General features: G+C 37.2%; 1 protein-coding gene across 1 annotated transcript in view; it reads left to right on the forward strand.

The window, feature by feature from the left end:
* The window catches only part of SLC2A13 (solute carrier family 2 member 13), a 426,062-nt gene that overhangs the window by 319,198 nt on the left and 84,059 nt on the right, over positions 1–22,805 (forward strand). The window contains exon 7 of the mRNA XM_065887651.1: positions 22,110–22,235. Coding sequence (XP_065743723.1) covers positions 22,110–22,235 — 126 coding nt within the window. The remainder of the gene's footprint in view (positions 1–22,109; positions 22,236–22,805) is intronic.

Consider the following 22,805-nt stretch of genomic DNA (forward strand, 5'->3'; position numbering starts at 1 on the left):
GGACCCAAGACATTGACTACCCTAAATAATTTCTAATAAGAACTTACCCTTTGTAGAATTTTTAATTTTTTAATTGATGATATTTTGTTCCAAGTCCTGGTTAGATTTTGTGAACCAAATGTATTAAAGAACACCTTTCAGATCCACTTTCCTGCAGCTAAAACTGTGTACAGTCACAGGGTGCCAACTAAGGCTAGGAGAAATAACTCTAGTGAGGGTATCATCTGAATCATATATCCGTATAAGAATGCACATGCATACTCCTAATATGGCCTTAAGCTCCATGCTCTCAAATTACTAATAAACATATTTTCTTATGAGAGCTATCCAAGCTTTGAGGATTCAAATGTTTCCTATGTAACACTTCCCTCGAATCTTTGACTTTTTATTATTTGTAAGTATGATCTCATTACATTCAAACCCTTCAAAGTAAACATATATCTTAAAGTATACAGCTGTAGAATTGCAAGGTACTCTTGTCCTAGGGCTTTCATCACATTGCCACTAATTCATTCATTCATGCATACATGCATTTAAAAAATATTTTGGAGCACCTATTCATAGGATTATAGTAAGGATGAATTAATATATGGAAAGCACCTAAAACAGCGCTCAGCACATAATAAGCACTCAATAAATATTATAGACATTGTTATCATCCATAAAACCTATAATAGGAGATGAGATTGTGATGATGGGTAGAAATCTTTCCCATCTTTTGAAGAAGAGGAGTTTTAAGCAGTATTAAGTAGTGTTTTAATTTTAAGCAGTTTTAAGTCATGACTTGACCAGATTTTCTATTCTAAACTTTCTCTCTGGGGCACAGTGAGCACATGTTGATATAGGCAGACTAATTATAAGAATTGTCTATGAGAGAGATTGATAATTGCCTGGACTATGAAGGTGATACTCAAGAGAAATAGGTAGACATATTCTAGATATATCTAAGAGAGGAAAATCAACAAGAATTAAAAATAAGTAATTGATTAACTATGAGCAACCAGCTAGAGTAGATCATGGAAATGAGTTGGGGTAATTGAAGGAGAAAGGGACTGTGCCTCTAATTCACTGCTCTTTTTGCTATTAATATTTTTCATTTGAGTCTTACCTGAACCATCTGAGGAGGTACTTAAAGCTACCCGTCCTTCACTCCCACAGATCTGCCTCACGAGGACAGTGGAGAGTAGGTGATTCCAGTACATCTTTCATTAAGAACCACTGCCATACGCTTCAGTATTACTTATTTATTTATTTATTTATTTTTGGCTACGTTGGGTCTTCGTTGCTGTGCACGGGCATTCTCTACTTGCAGCGAGCGCGGGCTACTCTTCGTTGCAATGCGCGGACTTCTCATTGCGGTGGCTTCTCGTTGCAGAACACGGGCTCTAGGCGCATGGGCTTCAGTAGTTGTGGCTTGCGGACTCTAGAGCACAGGCTCAGTAGTCATGGCGCACGGGCTTAGTTGCTCCACGGCATGTGGGTTCTTCCCGGACCAGGGCTCAAACCCGTGTCCCCTGCATTGGCAGGTGGATTCTTAACCACTGCACCACCAGGGCAGCCCACTTCAGTATTTTTTAACTACGTAACTGCCAGCTTCTTTCTTTCCTTTTTTTTTCTTCTTGAACATTATTAAACCAAGAGTACAAAAATAATCAATGTGGCTCTTTTTCTATAGAGTAATATTTTCATATTTCCCTCTCTAAATGAAGTTTCCAAATATCCAAGTTGACAAACCGTTCCTTCATCTATAGACCTCCCTATGGTGGTGACACTAGTTTTGAGAAACTGTATATGCCTAACTAATTATAATTAGTCTCTTCAAAGTTCATTTACAATAAAAAATAATTTTGCATTCATACACTTTTCTTCTCCTTTTGCCAACCTTGTGTGATTGAGCACATGTATTGGTATTAGCACTATGAGACTGTTAGATTCAATCATAAAACTCTTATCTGACCTTAGAAATGTGCAGAAACCCTATTACCCCCCCTTTTTTTTCAGTATTTGGCATCCTGCTGACTGATAATGTGTTTGTTTCTAATAATTCTTAGCAACTTGACAATGAATATAGTGTTATACTGTGAATGAGACTTTTACTTTTGTTGAATTTTGTTTTCTAAAACGTATTGATTTCCTTTAAAAATAACATATTTTAATTTTTTTTGGCCTGATGGTACAGGCTAATAGGCCTGAGGTTAATATTAATAAAACTATGGAAGAAAATATGTTATATCTGTTGAATAATATCCACAGACTTAAGGTAAAGATAAACGTAATTAAATTAGTTGAAAGGGAAAATGAGATTTGAAACAAAAAGCCCACATAACCTTATCATGTACCTTTATCTCCAAATAATTGTACATGTCTTTTGCTAGCACTTAAATACCCAGTACCGAATTTGACATCTGGATAGGAGGATGGTGGAAGTTGACCACTTATGGGACATATTCATTGAGTTCCTCATGACCTTTTTATCTTGATGCCTGGGCTTTTGGCCGAGGACCTGCCAAGCCCCCACAGTGGCAAGATCCCCTACTCAAACCTTATTTTCCACAGTCAAGAAGTGCTTTTCGGGAAGCCTTAAAGACAAAAAAGAAGGCTTTTTATTTTAGGTTTGCAAAGAGTGAGGGAAGAGCATTCCAGGAAGAGGGGACATCATGTGTACAAGCCCTAAGCATGAGCAAGAGAACAGCACAAAGATAGACTGGATGGCAGGCCAGTGACAGACCACACTGGGACCCTCATAAACCATGAGAATTTTAGACAGCATCAGAATACTGAGAAGCCTTTAAAGAATGATAAGATAAGAATGATTTAATCAGATTTGTGTTTCTAAAAGGTCACTCTGGCTGCTTAGGAGAATTGATTAGAGCAGGACAAAGGGCAGTGAAGGGAGATCAGATAAAAGAAATCAGTAGCCTAGGTAAGAAAATAATGCAGCCTCGGGCTTCCCTGGTGGCGCAGTAGTTGAGAGTCCGCCTGCCGATGCAGGGGACAGGGGTTCGTGCCCCGGTCCGGGAGGATCCCACGTGCCGCGGAGCGGCTGGGCCTGTGAGCCATGGCCGCTGAGCCTGCGCGTCCGGAGCCTGTGCTCCGCAACGGGAAGGCCACAACAGTGAGAGGCCCGCGTACCGCAAAAGAAAAAAAAGGAAAATAATGCAGCCTTGACAGTGGCAGTGGAGACTCAAGAGATATTTTGGAGGGGGCTAACAGGGCTGGGTGATTGGATGACTGACATACAAGAACAGATGCTTTACATGTGGTTAAGATAGTACTTATGTAACAGGAGTCTGGGTCTCTGAAGTCTCACTGTAGCTCACTTCTTAGAACACAGTTTCAAAGATATAAATCAGGAGAGCCTTCCCCTTGCTTTCCAGTTAAGTACAGCAGTCCCATAATAAGAACAGTATTTGCTGTCACTTATACTTTTATTTCAAATATCATTTTTACTCCCTCTTGAACTCAAAAGACTTTTGAGAAAAGCTCTTTTGAACTTATCCATTTAGGTCTGAAGTAACACAAAGAGGTAAAGGGGAAAACATATATCTCTGAAACTCAAGGACTTTTATTCTCATTCTAGAGCTCTGATCATTACAATGAGTAAATAAAATCAACCTGGAATTTTGTTCACATTTCAAGTCAATCCACTCTAGAATATCATCCCTATTTTGTCCTATATTTTAAAAAGGAATACGTTATCCAGTCCTGTGACAGTGTTCTTGACAGTGAAATAGATGATTCTATCATTTTTGGAAGGTAAACTTTGAAAATTTATTTTAAACTATGTAGGGGTACTTAATTTTTAGTGATTGATACTCAAAGCTCAGCGTATCTTGAGCAGGCCATATTATTAAGTAACTGATAATACAAATCAGTCCTTTATTCCCCTGCTTTTCACTTGATACATCTAGAGTAACTGGCATTTTTCTCCATGTGCATCTAAATTGCATAGTTACCAGTTTTTTTGGAAACCTGTTACTCCTTGGCAATTAACATTGATCATTATGTGAATTCTATGGTAATTTCATCATAGAACAAAATTTTTTGAAATGATGTTGTACATTACAACCAACTTGCCGGTAGATAATAAAGTTTCCACCCTTCACAGAGGTTAAAAATGTACTGCTCATTTTTATAATTATCAGTGAATCATAAAGTCATTGCCAGTAACCCAGATGAGGGTCAGAATTTAATTTTTTAAGCTTCTTATTCCGTTTTCTTTTGTTTGATTTTGATTTTTATATGATAAATGCATGCTGATTAGTCTCATCAAATCAGGAATAAAAATTATTTCATTGAGAGAACTTATTCGCATTTTCTAGTTCACTCATTTTGAAAGCAAAGGAAATCCTTATTTTATTTAAATTGATTAGTATTTATATGAATGTTTAACTTTGTGGGACCTAAATATTTAGTTCTTCCTGATTTTTAATTTTTATCATTGTGAAATTGATTTGTGACTATGTCAAATATCTTCACAGAATTTTAGTATAAAATAATAAGCGTTTGAAATTTAAGATAGTAATTTATCCCTCAAAACAATAAATCCCTCAAATCTTGGCCCGTGTAATCAAATTCAGCAAGAAAGTATATTATCCTTACTCATATATGCTATACAATTGTGCATTGTATTATAGAAAAACCACAAGTAAATGAACGTATAAATTCTTGGCAGTTAACACGTACTAATGTTTACACAGTTATAACTCTTTGTTAACTTTATTTTCACCTTTCATATTATATAAGTGTATAATGTATGTGTGTGATGGCTTGCTATAAATTATAAAAATAAACTTCAGAAATCTAAACAGGCTAAATTTAATATTACTGCTTTTCATCTTGCAAATGTGTGTACCAAAGTGGTCTTACATTCTTATGCAAACTGAGAGTGACATTTTCAGTTAAACTGCAGAAGAATTACAAGAGGGGTTAGAGTGTTGTACTTTTTTAATATCTATTCTACTAATGTCTATAGGCCACCTTATTTTACTTAATCCCTAGATTGTTGAAAAATATATCACTGCAGTAGAGGAGCTCAGTATTTTAAAGAGCCATTCATCTAACTGTGTTTTAAAGTAATAACTCCTTATTATAGAAGGCTTCCCAAAGCTGGGCAGTGAGGAACTGGTAGGAGTTAGATGGAATAAGCAGAGGAAGACAGCATCCCAGACAGAGGAAATAGCATGTGTACAGAAACAGGAGAAAGCTTAATATTTTCTAGAAACTATAAGTACAGGGTATTTTCTACTTTCAGATACTCGATTTCACAAAATTCATATTTTCCATTTCATTGAACTATGTGCCATATTATGCCTAATTTTTTGGAGATGTTCTGTGGAACAGTAATTTTAATTTCTGGTATGGGAGCACTGCCAGTAAGAGAAAAGGCTAAGCCATGGAAGGGGGTCCTGAAGGTTCTTAAAAGTGCTTATGCTGAGCTTAGCAGACCTGCATCAGCCCAACTCAGAGGATCTACAACTGTCTCCTGTCCCTTTCCCTTTCTTTTGCAAGCAGAGGGGCTCACTTGCCAGTCAGGGTCAGCATCACCAGTGAGCATCAGTTCCCAGGGCCTGGCCCAATCACCCTCCCATCCCCTGCCTCTGTTAGACAGTTAGGCATGTGGCAAGCTTTACCAAGGTCACCTGAGTTTGTAGAGGAGAACAGCCAAGGCCTCGCCCCCATGGTGGTCTCTGCTGCTGAGGCTGGGGAGGATAGTGAGGATAGAGACTCCCCACTCCCCAACCCCCAGCAGCCTTGACAACACCTGCTCCAGGTGTCTGTCACAGGCTAGTTCAGAAGTTCAAAGAGCAGGGGCTTTCCAGCCGTCTTTCCCAGCCCTGTGGCAGAGAGGCAGAGGCCTGGAAAGGAGGCACTTCCCAGGGAAGGCTGTATGGTGGTTCTTCTGTAGCAGATACCTCTCATACTTTCAGATGCTGAATTTCAGACAAATTTTCAGAAATGAGATGCTGCCTATAATTCCATTCAGGAAACATGTGGTGATCTCTAAACAGAAGTAGAAATGGCAAGAAATAAAACCTGAAGAGACTGTTGGGAATTTAAATTATAAGAAGTCATGTGTAAAAAAATCTACAAACAATAAATGCTGGAGAGGATGTGGAGAAAAGGGAACGCTCTTGCACTGTTGGTGGGAATGTAAACTGATACAGCCACTATGGAGAACAGTATGGAAGTTCCTTAAAAAACTAAAAGTAGAACTACCATATGACCCAGCAATCCCACTACTGGGCATATACCTTAAGAAAACCATAATTCAAAAAGAGTCATGTACCAAAATGTTCACTGCAGCTCTATTTACGATAGCCAGGACATGGAAGCGACTTAAGTGTCCATCGACAGATGAATGGATAAAGAAGATGTGGCACATATATACAATGGAATATTACTCAGCCATAAAAAAAACGAAATTGAGTTATTTGTAGTGAGGTGGATGGACCTAGAGTCTGTCATACAGAGTGAAGTAAGTCAGAAAGAGAAAAACAAATACTGTATGCTAACACATATATATGGAATCTAAAAAAAAAAAAAATGGTCATGAAGAATCTAAGGGCAGGACGGGAATAAAGAAGCAGACCTACTAGAGAATGGACTTGAGGACACGGGGAGGGGGAAGGGTAAGCTGGGAGAAAGTGAGAGAGTGGCATGGATATATATACACTACCAAATGTAAAACCAATAGCTAGTGGGAAGCAGCCACATAGCACAGGGAGATCAGCTCGGTGCTTTGTGACCACGTAGAGGCGTGGGATAGGGAGAGTGGGAGGGAGGGAGATGCCAGAGGGGAGAGATATGGGAACATATATATATATATATATATATATATATATATATATATATGTATAGCTGTTTCACTTCGTTATAAAGCAGAAACTAACATACCATTGTAAAGCAATTATACTCCAATAAAGATTTAAAAAGAAAAAAAATTCATTTAAGACGTTTTCTGTGGAAAAAGAAAAAAGTCATGTATAAAGGTAATAAGGATTTTGGACTCTCTCATTTTAAAAAAAAATTATGTGAAGCTATTAAGAATATTATTATCAGATATGTGTTTTACAGAGGCCACTCTGGCAGCAAAGTGGAGATGGCAGAAGAGCAAACCTTTGGGTCTAAATTGAGACCTGAAGTGAAGGGATGGGCTCCTGTCAGGTCTTGGTGACTAGAATGACTTATTATCTACAAGTTAATGTTAATGTTACTTAACTGCCCGGCTTTTGTGGCTTGTCTTCCCAAATGTAAATTTGTAACTTGAAAGGAGGAATTATGTTTCCTGGGGTTTTTTTTTCATTTTTTCTTGTTTTTTTTCCTCTCTGCTTTCTTCTTTATATACCTAGCAGCTAACATCATGTCTTATATAATGTATTTGTTTACTGATTTAGCCAAGTATTGAGACTGATGTGTGTATGATGTTGACATGTATTTTTCCTCTGTAACTGTAATAATTACATAAACTGATTTGAAATTCAATAAGAAATTTTTCCATCGGTCTTATGCCTACCTCAGCTAATTCAAGGTTTTCAAACAAGTCCATTGCCGTACTCTAAACCGCTTCTCAGGCCTGGTGATAACACTGATAATGCTTCATTTCTGTTTGATTGGATTCTTGCACTGAGCTTTCAGCACTTGTCTATTTTGTCCTGATAAACTCAACTTGAATTGAGTTATCAAGAAGATGTGGAAAGACACAAGAATCTATAGATTTTAAACTGCAGGTCTAAAATAAATTTATATATATTACTATTATATTAATTATATATTGCTATATTAATAACAAAACAGAAGAAAAATACCCCTCTGAGAGAATTAAAAAAAAAAAAAAGTAAACAGAACTTTGAAATATAACCAGGAAAGAAAAGAGGGGAATGGCCATATAATTCTGAAAGTTAGGGTCTACAAGATCTTTGAGGATTAAAGTATTAAAAGATAAAGGCAACAAATTGAACATACAGTAGAAAAAGCTAAGAAATTTACACATAAATGAAACTCAAATAAAAATGAATCTTTGAGACTCCAAGAGGGACACACATGGTAATTATTCTGTCAGAGAGAAATCGGAGCAACAGAAATTGTAGCACTAAAAAAGAAGCTTTAATCGCTCCATTACCCTATAAGGAAGAGTCACAGAGGAACAATTTACCATCTCAGAGAGGTGCTGAAGTAAGATAGATGCAGTCATAAGCACCTCAAAACACAGAAATAACCGTGACAAGCTAGAGCACTCACTGCCCTCATCGTCACCAAACTGGAGTCTCACAGATAAGAGGCCAGCCATGAAGGCTCAGCCATTCTGGGTTGAGTGCAATTAACTGGGTGAAGCATTAACTCTCAGAGACTTTTAGGTCACCTTTCTTGGTGTCCAAGTAACTTGAAGGAACCAGCATGCTTGGTAAATGCTCCATTCACCACTAGACATTGACTGCATCACTGAGAAGATCCAGAATTACAAATATGCAATTATAGGTACACAGAGACACTATTAGGGATTTTTTTCCCACTTTTTATTCTTTCATTTGGCCTCCATTACTGACCATTTACCAAGTGTTGTGCCAGCTGTTAAGAAAACAAAATATGAGATATAGCCCCTTGTCAGGAGTTGGCAATATCTTAGGATGGCTTTTATTTACATTTTGAACCAATACTCAAGTCTCATATCTTCAGAAATGTTGCGACTTAGGTAGAAGCTGATATTTCAGTATATATATATAGAAATTAGCAAAAATATGTTTTAAGCATTTGAATAAATATTTTTCTATCAGTGAGGAATTGTGATGGCTGTGGATAACAGAAGAACCCAAAATAACTCTTAAAGAAGAAAGGAGTTTCTTTCTTGCTCATGTAAGATAAATTCAAAGGCAGGGATTTTGGATTCATTATGCTATACCTAGTGTCATCAGGGATCCAGGCACCTGTCTTTTTGCTGTACCCATATAAGTATTCTTCACAAGTTCATGAGGAAGGTCCAGGATGACTGCAAGAGCACCACAATCACGTCTGTGATGCAGGCCAGAAGGAGAAAATGTAGAAGGAGCAATGCTTCCTGGCTGAATCAACTCCCTTTGAATTGAAGCCTTCCTGAAATCCCACAGTACTTCTCACAAGTCAGAATTAGTCCCTTGGTCATATCTAGTTTTCATGGAAACTGGGAAATGTATTCTTTTATTCAGTGGTTGGGAGAGGAAGGGGCAGGGGGCACAGTGTTCCCAGTTAAGAATCAGAATTCTTTTACAAAGGAGGAAGCAAAGAAGGAATCTAGGGATAGAACACTAACAATCCTTGACACAACAGTACTAGAGTTAGCTTTATGGGACATGTATAGGTGGTTCTGCTTGACAGCAGGAAGGATGAATTAACTGATTAAATAAGGCTCTAGCTACTTACTTTTTTTGGTTTCTTTCTCTTTATAGTGACTAGAAGTCTAAGGTCAGCTTTGCAGGTGGCAAGAAATATGGCCACATTAGATAATCTACCTCCAGCTTTGCAAGGGAGAAAGAATCATTACAGTCTCTTCATTTATTGCATTTCTTTTGGCCTTGTAAACCAGTGAAATAGCTGCTCTTTGTTGTGCAGTTTGCTCATCTATTTAAAAGGAGTAGTCATGTCAGCTACCATTTTTTATATAGTCACAATGTGCCAACTGCTGTGCTAAGGCTTACACGGATTCTCTCTTTTATCCTTCAGCAAAACTGAGGTAGATGGTATTATTTCCCCCATGTCACCAATGACACTGAGGCTTAAATAAGTTGAGTGAAGAAGTTTAGATCATATGGCTTAGCAGACAGTAAAACTAGCTTTAAGTAAGAGTCCAGCTAGCACTACACTCATCATTCTGAAATTTACCAGTTAAGCAGCAGGGTGCTTCTACTGACAGGTGTTACACACTCTTTGGGAAGTGGACAGTAATTCCTGATAATCAAAAGCCAGTAGGTCTAAAAATACCTATGTTGGTGTATTTTCACTCACTCAGTGTAATTGAGAGTCTTTCTCTTAAGAAACCATTTTTGTGAGTGGTAGTCTATTTGGGACTTAAAGAAGATTTTTATTCTGTTCATTTATTTTCATTTACATGTATTTACTCTGCTCAGAAAATTCTTTTCCTGCTATTAGCAGTATCATCATAGAACATCTTTGCTGTAAAAGCAAGTGCTTAGGGCTTCCCTGGTGGCTCAGTGGTTGGGAGTCCGCCTGCCGATGCAGGGGACGCAGGTTCGTGCCCCGGTCCGGGAGGATCCCACATGCAGCGGAGCGGCTGGGCCCGTGAGCCATGGCCGCTGAGCCTGCGCGTCCGGAGCCTGTGCTCCGCGGCGGGAGAGGCCACAACAGTGAGAGGCTCGTTTGCTGCAAAAAAAAAAAAAAAAAAAAAAAAAAAAGCAAGTGCTTAACATAAAGTGAAATCGTTCTAAAGTGTTTTAAATGATTCACTACCTTTGGTTTCCTTAGAGCAGAGTGGCCTTAACCACATAGTTTTGAATTTGAGTATCTGATACAAGTTTAATTGTAGTTTTTATTTTGTTTAGTTGGTTTGCGGTAAGTGTTGTTTTTTAGGCCTCTGTTACACAGATAGATAAATATGGAGAAAGTAATTTAAGAAAAGAAGCAAAGAGATGAGACGCACTCACAAAGAAATACCCTTTGGGCAAATTAGCCTGTACCTATACACTCAGATGAGAAATAAAAAAAAAGACCATGAAAGCTGTTCTCTTCTTATCTTCCTTCTTTAGTGAAGGAGAAAACATTATGAGGAGAGATGTATGATATGTGTGAATCTGAATATTTTCCTTAGAGAAGAAGAATCATTGTGTGCTGGTATTAGTATTTTGACCCAACCCCTGACATCACTTTACTGGTTCCTATTGGTTTCATCCACTTTGAATTCTTTTTATTTTGTAAAATGCTGTCAGTGAGGCAGGTTCTAGTTTGACAGAGCACATGATCACACTAGAGTTTCAGGCATCAAAGGACATAATCATGTCCAGAGAGATGACGTCCAGGCCACCTCATTTCATCTCCGTCAAGCAGCACAGCTTCCAAATCAAGCATCATTCTGGGGCTTCAGGGCTGATTGTTTCTCTCACTCTCCAAGTAAAACTCACTTTGTCCTTCACTTTCAAACAAATCATTTCCTGTGAAAATCAAAAAGTCCTCCAAGCAACCATGGAAGAGCTGATAAGCAAAGCCAAATAAACCAAAATGTATTTTACCTCTTGATTTTGTTTTCTCTGTGTGAAGCACTTGCCAGTATGTTAAACATAGTGCCAGGTGTTGTAGGGTTTGATCAAAAATATAAAACAGGCTTGATCACCAAGTTTCTTTCTTGCTGCATAAGGAGATACTTGGGTAATACTTAAAATAGAATTGTGAATTATCAAAGCAAATGAACAAACAAAAATGGGTCCCCCAAAGAGAGGCAGTTTTAAGAAGTGTTTGCACAGATGGATAAAAAATATATATTGTCATTTTAAAACAACCTATTTTCTTGTGTTGACCTAAAGAAAATATATGAAAGTCAACATAACCATGTATTCACAAAGAATGCAGATACTATACTATATATTCACATTTCAGTTTTTATACTCCAAACAGTAAAAGTTAACAAGAGACCTAGACCTTGAAATATTGGAAAGTTCTCAATAAGTAGAAGAGCTAGTGTTAGGAGCATGATGCAGAAACCAGCAACTCATATCTGGTGGTGTGATTAGATTAGTTAAACGCATATCGCAGGAGTGTGTTATACAGCTTTTTAGGGACAGTGTTTATACAAATACAATCACAAATACATAAAATAAGGCTTATATAAAAGTCTTCAAATGGTAATGATGAGCCCCAAACAAAACTGTGTTCTTACTTTATTTATTATTATTTTGGTAAAACTATGTGACTTACATATAAAGTATCTGTCAACAAAATAGTGGTCAGTTTGTAACTCTTCAATAAAATCATGTGTCAATAATCATATTACTGTAGCTGATAACCAGGATGATACATAAATAATTTCAGCTGTTATAGCAGTCAGGCTAGGAAAGGCATTACCTTGTAACACACACACAAAAAAGAAAAACACCAAAATATTAGTGGTTTAAAGCAACAAAGGCTCTGCTCATGTCTCAGGAACCTAGGCTAATGGAAGTTCCAACATTTTATGATGCCACCTCTTACCTCAAGGCTTTAGGATTCATCACAGAGATAAATAGTGACCTACCACTAGTACTTACAATATATGACCACAGCTAGTCACTTGGCTGCTCCTAACTTCAAGAGGGTAGGGAATTATAATCCTCCATAAACCTTGAAATGGAAGGCAACTAGCCATTGGTGAACATTACTTGTATCTTCCCACAATTTATTTGCTGCTTTTATTGGCCAAGATTCCCTATCATTCTTTCTGCAGAAAGGCGTAAAGAATTTTCTTTCTGCTGATTGATAGCACTGTTATCTTGAAAACATCTTCTTTTTTGGTGGTACCCATTAAAAATGACAAAATTCTTCAGTTGACTACTGCTCTGGAAAAACTGATGACATTCAAGACTATGCCTGTACCAGTACAATTGGTTGAAGATTAAATATCAGAACGTGAAACATGTTTGACATGCATGAAACAGTTTGTCAGTTTTTCAAAGCATTAAACATACAGATACCTACCATGGGACCCAGCAATTCCATTCCTAGGCGTATACTCAAAAGAATTTTTTAAAACGTTCACATAAAACCTTGTACACAAATGTTTCTAGCAGCATTATCCATAATAGCCAAAAAGTAGAAATAACCCAGTTGTTCCATCAACTGATGAATGGATAAACAAAATATGATATATCCACACAATGAAATATTACACAGCTATAGAAAAGAATGACGTACTAAAATTTGGATGAACCTTGAAAACATCATATTAAATGAAAGAAGCCAGAAACAGAAGACACACACACACATGCAGATTTACTTACATAAATACACATATGTACGTATATAAACACATGCATATACATGTCATCTTATATTTGCAAAGTTGCAATTGAGGGTTTTGTTTTTAAGTATGTTGACCAAAGGTTCATGTAGTATAATAGGAAAGCACTTAGCCCTATTGAAGGTGACGGACTTGGCAGATAGAACTCTCTTCTTCTACCTCCCTCCCCTTTAGAGAGTTTATTGGTATACTTTTCTGAGATAAAATGGGAGAACAAATCCAAGAATTCATAAAAGGTTAGACAATCAGTGACTAGAAATTAGAGCCTAAAGTACTAGTAAAAATTTTTTTTTTAAAAAAAAGAAACCCACTCTGACAAATCAGCTAAACTTCCCTTATTTAACAGCACCGAAGAGCAAGAGCCTGTGCTTGCTTTTAATCAGCAAGCCTCCCTGCTATGAATTACTTTTTGCCTCTAACTCAGGAATCCACTGCATTTTCGGCCTTAGTTTCTAAGTGGAACTGATGAGAAATATGGCTGTGTTCCAAAAGGTTGCAGCAAATTATATGTGGATTAGATCTGAGAGCCATGAATTGTAAGGAACAATTCACAACTTGATTTCAAGCTTCAATTCTATTATCTCATGGACCAAGATATGGTGAATGAGATGTAACTTCTCTAATGGAACTGCAGGGAGAACTACCAAATCTGTTGTCAATATAAGTGACATTCATTCATCCCTTTATTTATACAAACAGGTATTTATTGAACACTTATCTGTCAGGCAACATGGAAATCACTAGGAATAAAAGATGTACAAGACAAAAATCTCTACCTTGAAAATGTCACAGTGCATTAAGGGAAGGCAAACGTATCACAAACCCTTAGAGAAATGGTGGGATGGACAGTAATAATAATAGACTTTTGTGCTCCTCTGATAACATAGTGATGCATCTAATTCTGCTGGGGTCTGAGTTTCACGGAGGAGGTGATACCAAATATGAATCTCGAGGCAAATGTGTAGGAAAACAAAGGTGGAAAGTAATAGTCCAGACAGAGAAAACATTATGAGGAAAAACATAAGAACATGTCATATTCTGAATCCTGCAGTTTGTATGGAATGACTACAACCTGTGACATCTGTGGAGAAATAGCACAAAAGATTGACAAGAAGGAACTAGATCATGCCATAATAAGATTGGTCTTCATCCTATAGGCAATGGAAAGCTATTGCAAGATTTAAACAAGAGAGAGTTTGGATCAGGTTAGGTTTAGGACAATGTAGAAGATGAAGTGGAAGGAGTCTAGAAGCAAGAAGACTCAGTAGAAGACTATTGGAAGAGTTCAGGTGAGAGATGGCAAGTTCAAGTCAAAGTCCAGGTGAGAAGTGGTAAGAATGGAGAGTAGAGAAACTACACATGCTTTGGAGACAGACTTGATGGAGTTGTAACTATGTAAATGTGAATGGTCTCAGATCATGCTCAGGTTATTAAATTGTGAGACACAGAAGAGCAGTAGGAAAGCTTTGAGGGGAAAGTCAAAGATGGAGCTTTAAGGTACTTGTGAACATTCAGAAAATTGAGCGGTGGAAATATGGGTCTGGCACTTAGGGAGGAGAACCAAACTAGAGAAACAGGTCATGGAGTCTCTGTGTATCACTAATAATAATGGTTGTATATGGCTGATGTTTCCCAGCAAAAGTTATACAGAGTAATGAAAGAAGATTGCCAAGAACAGAACCAAGGAGAAAGAAAAGATGCATCAGTCTGAGAGGTGGAAGAAACATAAAGGGCATGGTGTCAAAGAATGAGAAAATTTTAGGAAAGAGGGAAAATGTTTAGGAAATTTTATCATAGAATGATAAGTTTAGTAAAGAAAAGCACCCAGGGTTAACAATGAGAAGATCACCAGCAATCTCTGTTAGGGCAGTTTTCATGAAGTGGTGAGGCATGACTTACTTCATAAAATCAGCACCAGTAGTCCCTAGCTTTTTAAATTAATTTCCAACGATTTCCTTAAGTCCCCCAGAATTTCTTATTTTTTAAAAAATTCTCACAAGTTCCCTACTTTCACAGTCCAAACGGGGAGAGGGAGTCCCCTGACATCTACAGTCTGGCTGAGAAAGAAGGCAGGTGTCCTGGAGTTCTCTTTGCAGAACTCGTGTAGAAATCTGGCCCTGCAGAGAGCTACAAGCAAGGCAAGCTGTCCCCCCAGTAAGAGTAAACTGGATTCCAGGTTGCCTGCTTGAAGGCAGTGGGGACAGTTAGGAGTAAGGAAGGCATAGTAAAGAGTAGAGAAAATTTAGAATAGCTGTCTGGGAAACAGTGACATAATTACACAAAGTAGGAGGTTAAATTCATGCATAAGAAATGAATATGTGAACAGTTACCAACAGAGAATGAAAGTGGACCTGTGTCAATGGATTGTCCTAACACCTGCATTTACCACAACTGATTTTTTTTTTTAATTTAGGCCATGCCAAGACAGGCATTTTAAGACCACTGTTCTTAATGTTCTATCTCATTGGATTTAATGAGTCATACTTAAAAACAAATGGACTGTTTTCTATAGGGCCAGATTCACACTCAACTTCACAGAGTAGAAACTTAAAATGTTTGAAATTAACCCAAATCAATTTTTAAAAGATTTTCTCAGGAGAGAGAAGAGGACACATTTGGTTAAGACCCTGAGTGCCATGTGAAACATGTAAAAGATTGACTGAATGAAAATAGGCCATCCTTTGTCTCCCTTAGACACTAAGCCACCTTTTGTTCTACTCTTTTTTACTTTAATTGGAAATATTTTAAAATTTTAGAACCAGTTTTTTTCTAAATATCCGAATACTTATTTTTCTCCCTTTCTAAAAAGAAATGTCAGAGATTAAAAAGTTAAATCTTCCTTCCTTGAAACTAGCAAGAAAAGAACTGTTTGGTTCTAATTGTAGGTATTGTCTGGATTATATATTTTCCAGTTTCCTAGTAGAGTTTCTAGTATGCTCTGCTAGTTTCCCCAGCAGTTTCAACCCCTAGTAGAACACTGGCTATTGTATAATCTCCCCAATTGAAAGTATCCACAGTCAAGAACAACAGCATGCATTCTGGGCATACTTATTTACCACAATTTCTCTCTAAATATCATAATGTCCTTTTACTATGAAATTTTGCAGGCTATGATGTAAAAGAGAGCCCTCTCTCTGTGTGGCTCTTTTCTTGGGGCTTCAAGGAAATTGGCCCCTTGCAGCTGGTGTTTCTGAAAGTGAGTTATCAAAATTACTAACCATTTCCATTTAGGTTGTGGATTAAATGTTTGCAAATGGCAGCTTTAGCCTCTGGCAATTTAAAAACTGGGCTTAGCTTAAAGTACCATCTGACACTAGGTTTTACCTTCTTTTAATTTCATTCCAAAAAATGACTTGGATATTCACTCCAAGCTACCCACCCCTCAAAATTATTTTCTATTAATGGGCAGAAACAGATTAAAGAACCTACAGTGTGCCTTGATTTATAGAGCTACCATGCTTTGATTCATTCAATAAACATGCATTGGGTATCTAGCCTACAGTGGGGTGCTGCATTTGCAGAGTTCGTAAACATGGCCTCTTCCCTCAGGTCCTTGCAAACCAGTCAGTAAAGAACATTGTAAGTTCTACAGTAGAGGTGTGCACAGAGAGGAGGGCCATCACCATCAACTGTACTGTATACTGACTTGTCTGAAGTTTAAAATACTTTGTATCAGAAGAGAGGGATTCCCATTTTATGTAATTAATTCAGCAATTCCTTTGATAAAACATAGCCCTTTTGTAAATGCTTTCTTAATTAGTTTCTTTCTAACTTTAGAATTTCTTAAAGTAAGTCACACTTATAATTTCTGCCCTTGAAATAAGTATGTAAGAGTAAATATTTGTGAGATGTTACAGCATCCTAATATGTTTTACACTATTAAAGTTTGTGTGAATTTAGAGTGAGAGTATATGTATTTCTTTTACTTTCATGTAGAATCTTGCAACTGGGTGGGTTCTTAGAGATCATGTGCTCCTGGGATGGAAAACTTGAAGTCCAAAATTTAGAACTCACCAGGTCATACTGTGAGAGGGGACAAATAGGGCCTAATATACCAGTCTGCTTTTCACAAAAGAATATTTTATCTATGCTTAGAATGTTCTTATGAGCATTGATTTAGTAAAAATATATTTAAATTCTCAAATTTTATATTTAGAAAATCTCATGTAAATTTATTAGGTCATGTTCAAGAAAGCCTTAAAGAGCAAATCATGAATAAAAAATAGCCACTTCTAGAAGTTGTTCCTTTTTTCAACACTGTTTGTTAAAGCCACAGTTATGATATATGCTCTCTGTAAAAGGTCAATTAGCAGATTCCCCAGGATATTTAAAGTTTTGTGTTATCTTCTAAATGTCAAGTTGAAGTTAGAAATGTTACATTTGGGAGAATTTTGCCATAAAATAGTCCAAATTATGAAAAACAAATATTCCAGATCAAGGATAAGGGAGTGGTAGGGAATCATACTTTGCCTCCAGAAGCCTGAGAGGCTCCAAGGCCAGATCAGTTGGCCAATCAGTTCCCAACAGTGGCCCACTCCTTGAGATGGCAAGGGAATTGAACTCTTTTTAATATTTGGCCTCTTTTCACTGACCGACTCCTATGAACTGGTGTGAAGTAGTACAAAAGACAGTTTTTCATGCTTTTTTAATATGAGGATGGCCAGAGCCTACACATAAACTATGGGGTATGTTCTAGGAGAGGTCTGAAAGTATAAAGAGAAGAAAATAACCAATGGGACAAATTGTTGGTCCTAGTGAAGACCAAGGGGAATAAGATTGAAAGCTCTGATAGAAGGATGACCTTTGAACAATTCTTTTTCAGATCCTGGAGGAAAACAGGCGAGGATAGATGTGGCTATAGATATCTTTGTTCATGTTTGAGTTTAAAGTTGAAAAAGCTCATTCCTAATCTCTTCAGTTTTCACTGGGAAGCAAGGCAAGGCCATTTTCAAAAAGATTTGTAGGAGGGAATAAGGATTGGGATTGTAGGAGAGTTGTGGGCATTTGGGATATCAGTTGTGGGAATGGGGAAAATCACTGATTAGGGACAGGTAAAAGTTTCCTCCCAGCAGTGAGGATCCAGCTGCAGTTGAATACTGTGATTGTGGCATTTCACCAATATGCCTGGTTATGTTAATTCTCCACCAGTAAAGAGCAACTTAGATGTAGAAAGTAAAAACATAGAAAGAAACAAACATAAAAGTTTATAGGTTGACTTTATAGGAGAACCTAAATACAAAAACACTGAGGGTCTGGTGAAAGTGGTTAAAGTCGTTTACAATTAAAGTCTGACAGAGAAGGATGCAAAGCCATGAAGTTAGTGAAGCATCAGGAAAAAAGGAGTGTGGAAGATCTCTGAGACAGAACAGTTATCCTAGGAGTAAGGAAGTAAGAGATCTTGAAGGAAAGGAATAAGAAATCTGTGTATGTGATTAAGATCAGGGATCAGCTGACTTCCTGTAAAGGGTAAGATAGTAAATGTCTGTGGCTTTGCAGGCCATATGGATTCTGTTAGACTTCTCAACTCTGCCCTTGAAGTTGAAGGTATTCATAGATAACTAAACAAATGGGCATGGCTATGTTTCAGTAAAACTTTATTTACAAAAATGGGGTGTGGTCTGTATTTGTCTCAAGATAATGACAATTACCAGGATGTGGAGGAAGTTAAGTAGAGGTGAAGGCTGTTAGAAACCAAGGGGCCAAGATGCTTTAAGATTAGTATATTGAATATAAACCATTTAGATCTAACAGACATCTAGAGAACACTACACCCAACAACAACAGAATAACACATTCTTCATAAATGTACAAGGAACATTCTCCAGGACAGATCATATGCTCGGCCACAAAACGAGCCTTGGTAAATTTTTAAAGGATTGAAATAATACAGTGTATGTTCTCTGATCACAGTGGAGTGAAATTAGAAATCACAAATCACTAACAAAGAAATCTGGGAAATTCACAAGTATATGAAAATTAAATAATGCACTCCTCAACTGCTAATGGATCAAAGAAGAAATCACAAGGGAAATGACAAAATACTTTGAGATGAATGAAAATGAAGACAGAACACACCAAATATGGGATGCAATTAAAGCAGTGCTTAGGGGGAAATTTATAGCTATAAATGCCTACATTAAAAGGAGAAAAATATCACAATCAAAAATCTAATCTTTTATCTTAAGAGAAAGAAGGAGCAATAATCAGGTCTGAGATGGCTTGAGGAGATGGAATGGGATGAAAGCCCAGATAGAGAAGTTGACCTTAGCTGAGAAGAATGGCTTCTCTTCGTAACTGGAGCATAGAAAAGTAGAATGGTTTATATGTTTGCTATAAGATTATAAATTTCCCATCTTTACCGCTTTCATCTGTTTTCTCTGTAAAGCTGAAGTTGAGGTCATTTGCAGAGAATAAAGGGAAATGGAGCATTGGAGATTTGAGCAATAGTTTTTGTGTAGAATGGTTAAAATAGTCCTCCTATAGAGTTGACTAGAGAAAACTATTGAGAATTTCAGGCTGTTGAGGATCTTTTTGAGGCTGGTAGTAGTGTGTTACAGAGGAACTACTGATCTGCCGTGTTGTGTAATTCCTTCAACTGCATTTGGGTAGGTGGGTGAAGGCACAGAAAAGGCAAATGTTTGTGTTCATATATAGCTAGATGGGTGAAATGAGAAGATAAATAGGCAGGGAAATTTAAGATGTTGAAATGATGGGTCATGGTCAATAAGCTAGTTAAGGACAGAACTAAAGAAAGGAAAAAGCTAAGGAATAGGGAGCAAATAGATCACTTAACTGGAGGTCACCAGGAGGTCTAATATACAAATCGGCTTCATGAGGGCAGAGAAACTGTTTTGTTTGCTAATGAGTCCCAGGCCCTGGAATAGTGCCTGGCACAGAGTAAGTGTAAAATATTTGTATTTGTTGAATGAATGATCATGACAGAGCAGGGATCATTTAGGAAGAAAGCTGGAAGAATGGAAGGTTGTGGTCAGAGTTGGATGCTTGAATGGTGATAGAGAGGCGGAGCATTATGGGTAACACCTTGTATGTCTGACATGCACATACAGTAGGTTCTTGGTAACTATTAGCCTTAATCATTAAGTTTTTTGGCCTTTTATAGGAAATAAGTATTTTTTGAGAAATTAAGTAGAAAGTAATTTCTCTACAAATGGATGAATTGACATTTCCCAAATAAGTATCATTTAAAGCCATTGAAACAATCAAAGTTGTTAATTCTACCTCATATGGGCAGAATAAAAAAACAAATAAATAAACAAACAAAATACTAGTAGGAATGATCTTCCTTTCCAAATTAGCCTAGTCTATTTCTCAAAGCCAGAAGCTCGGAGTACTTCTTATGCTTTCTATTGTTTTATTTTGCTTATCACAAGTGTGGGAAATTTTAGATTCACAATACTGTATCACCTTTCTAAAGTGTATTGATCTTTCAGTAGTCTTTGAAAGACCTCTTTTTTTGCTTTTAGAATAAGGTTGAAGTCTCATTAAAAATAGACTATTTGCAAAGGAAAGGTTTACAGACAGGGGCTGAAATGGCAATAATCTAATGTTTAAACAACGCCAGTTTTTTTCCGTTTAGCTAAATGTATCAAAGAAGTACTTTGGTTTTGAGGATTCACGTCTTCTTTGGCTAACTTGTGGTAATTCTTACCCTGCTTCTCTCCCACACCCCACTGTGTAATTACTTGTACACAGTAGATATTAATAAGTCTGTATTGACTGTTCTTTAATTATGTATGGAGTTCGTTCAGGTTTTTTCTGTGAGATGTTATGGGAAAACCCGAATGAACTTTTTGGCCAACCCAAGAACAAGCAGTTCTCTGAAATGCCCTTCTCTGTACCTCTTTGCTGGGTAAATTTCTCTTATGATCCAGTTCAAATATCGTCTCTGAAATTATCCCCCACTCTTAGAGGCAAATAATCAGGCCTCTGTCCTTAGAGTAGTTCTTTACTGTTTTCTATCATATTACCATTATTTACTGGTGTAGCTATTTCTCATTGTTGCCTTTTATCTATCAAGGAGCAGGGAATTTAGCTTATTCATCTTAGGGTCTCCATACCTTGTGTGTGCCTGCTATGTATAAAGTGCTCCAGGTTTGTCTGGCAAATAGTATGACAGTGAGAAAACTCATTCTACAAGAACGCTGTAGGCTTATGTTGGAAAACCCTGACCTCTAAAGGATTTTGCCTCTTTAAAATTTTCCTGCATTTAGGATACTGCTGTTAGGTGAGCAATGATTAATTGGTTATGGCTCTGTAATCCAATCAGTGGATGTAATTAACTTAGAGAAATGTTAGCCTTTTTCCCTACACCAACTTTTTTTTTCTTTTCTCTTTAAAAAAAAATTTTAGGGACTTCCCTGGTGGTCCAGTGGTTAAGACTCTGTGCCCCCAATGCAGGGTCCTGGGTTTGATCCCTGGTCAGGGAACTGAGATCCCACATGCCACATGGTACAGCCTAAAAAATAAAAAAAAATTATACAATTTTGAAAGGTTAAAGCTTCTTTTAATTAAGCATACAACATAGTTGATTTTCAATATATATTTATTAAAAATACAGATGTCCACCAAGATGTTAACAGTGACCATTATTTGGGTGGTGGCATTTTTATTTTTTAACTTTTTTCTCTAGAAATAATTTTTTTCATTCTTTGAATTTTCTATTTCATGATATATATTAGGGGAAAATTCCATTTTTTAGAAGATATGGTACATGATGGGGACATTTAAGAGAAATAAACGCTTTGGTACAGTTTGGAACCAGGCAGCTGGTTCAAGATGGACCAGTCCATGCTCCAGTAACAAATCTCAGTGGCTTAGGAAAACAAAAGTATATTTGCTGTAGATAGACAGGGGTTCTTCTACATCCAATATTGCACATCCAATCCTCCATCTCAAAATAGTTTCCAAAGTTGCTGCAACCAGAGGAGGGAGAGATGGAAGAGACCAGCCAGCTCTCACCTGCCTCAGCACATGTCATTTGCCATGGCCAAAACAAGTGCCATGGCCCCAAGCTTACTGCAGAGTAAAGTGGAAAATGCAGGGGAGCACATATTGTGTACTGACTGAGCAGCAGTTGTCTCTGAACATGACTACAACTCCTTTCATTTTACAGTTACTGTAATGAATGTATGTTGGATCCAGACTGCGGTTTCTGCTATAAGATGAATAAATCAGCCGTCAGTGACTCCTCCTGTGTTCCAGTTAATAAAGCATCTACAAACGAGGCAGCCTGGGGCAGGTATGTAGCTCAGTATATACCATAAGAATATACAATAAAATTTCAAAATGAGTCTTATTTTTAAACTTACAGAATGACTGCACTTACAGTCAATGACTCTACTTCTTTTAAATTGGTCTTCTTTTAAAGAATCTTTGAAACTGGTCTTTATAACTACATTACTTTGCAGCATATTCTGATGAGTGTGGGTAGACAACATTGCAACTGTATGTTTCACAAACTTAGAATATAAACTCTAGCCTAGACTTCAGGAAATCCAAATTTCAGACCCAGCGTTGTCCTAATAAGCTACAGGACTTTGGATCTTGAGGCAGGTATTTCTAAATATTGCCAAGGCAGTTTCTCCTGCTGGGTATTTTTAAATTATACTAATAATTTCCAAACTCCCAAACTTAAGTGAAAGACAGAAAATTGTCAAGTCAAAATGAATTATTATCACTTTAAATTCTTTTAGTACATTCCTGGAAGTCGGAGAAATTAAACAAAATAAGGATAAAGTTGGTAATTATAGGCAAGTATGAGAAAGTATAAACCTTTCTCTTTTTGACAGATCACATTGGTTTATAGTAG

The sequence above is a fragment of the Phocoena phocoena genome, chromosome 11 (genome assembly GCF_963924675.1).
Source record: "Phocoena phocoena chromosome 11, mPhoPho1.1, whole genome shotgun sequence".
NCBI lineage: Eukaryota > Metazoa > Chordata > Mammalia > Artiodactyla > Phocoenidae > Phocoena > Phocoena phocoena.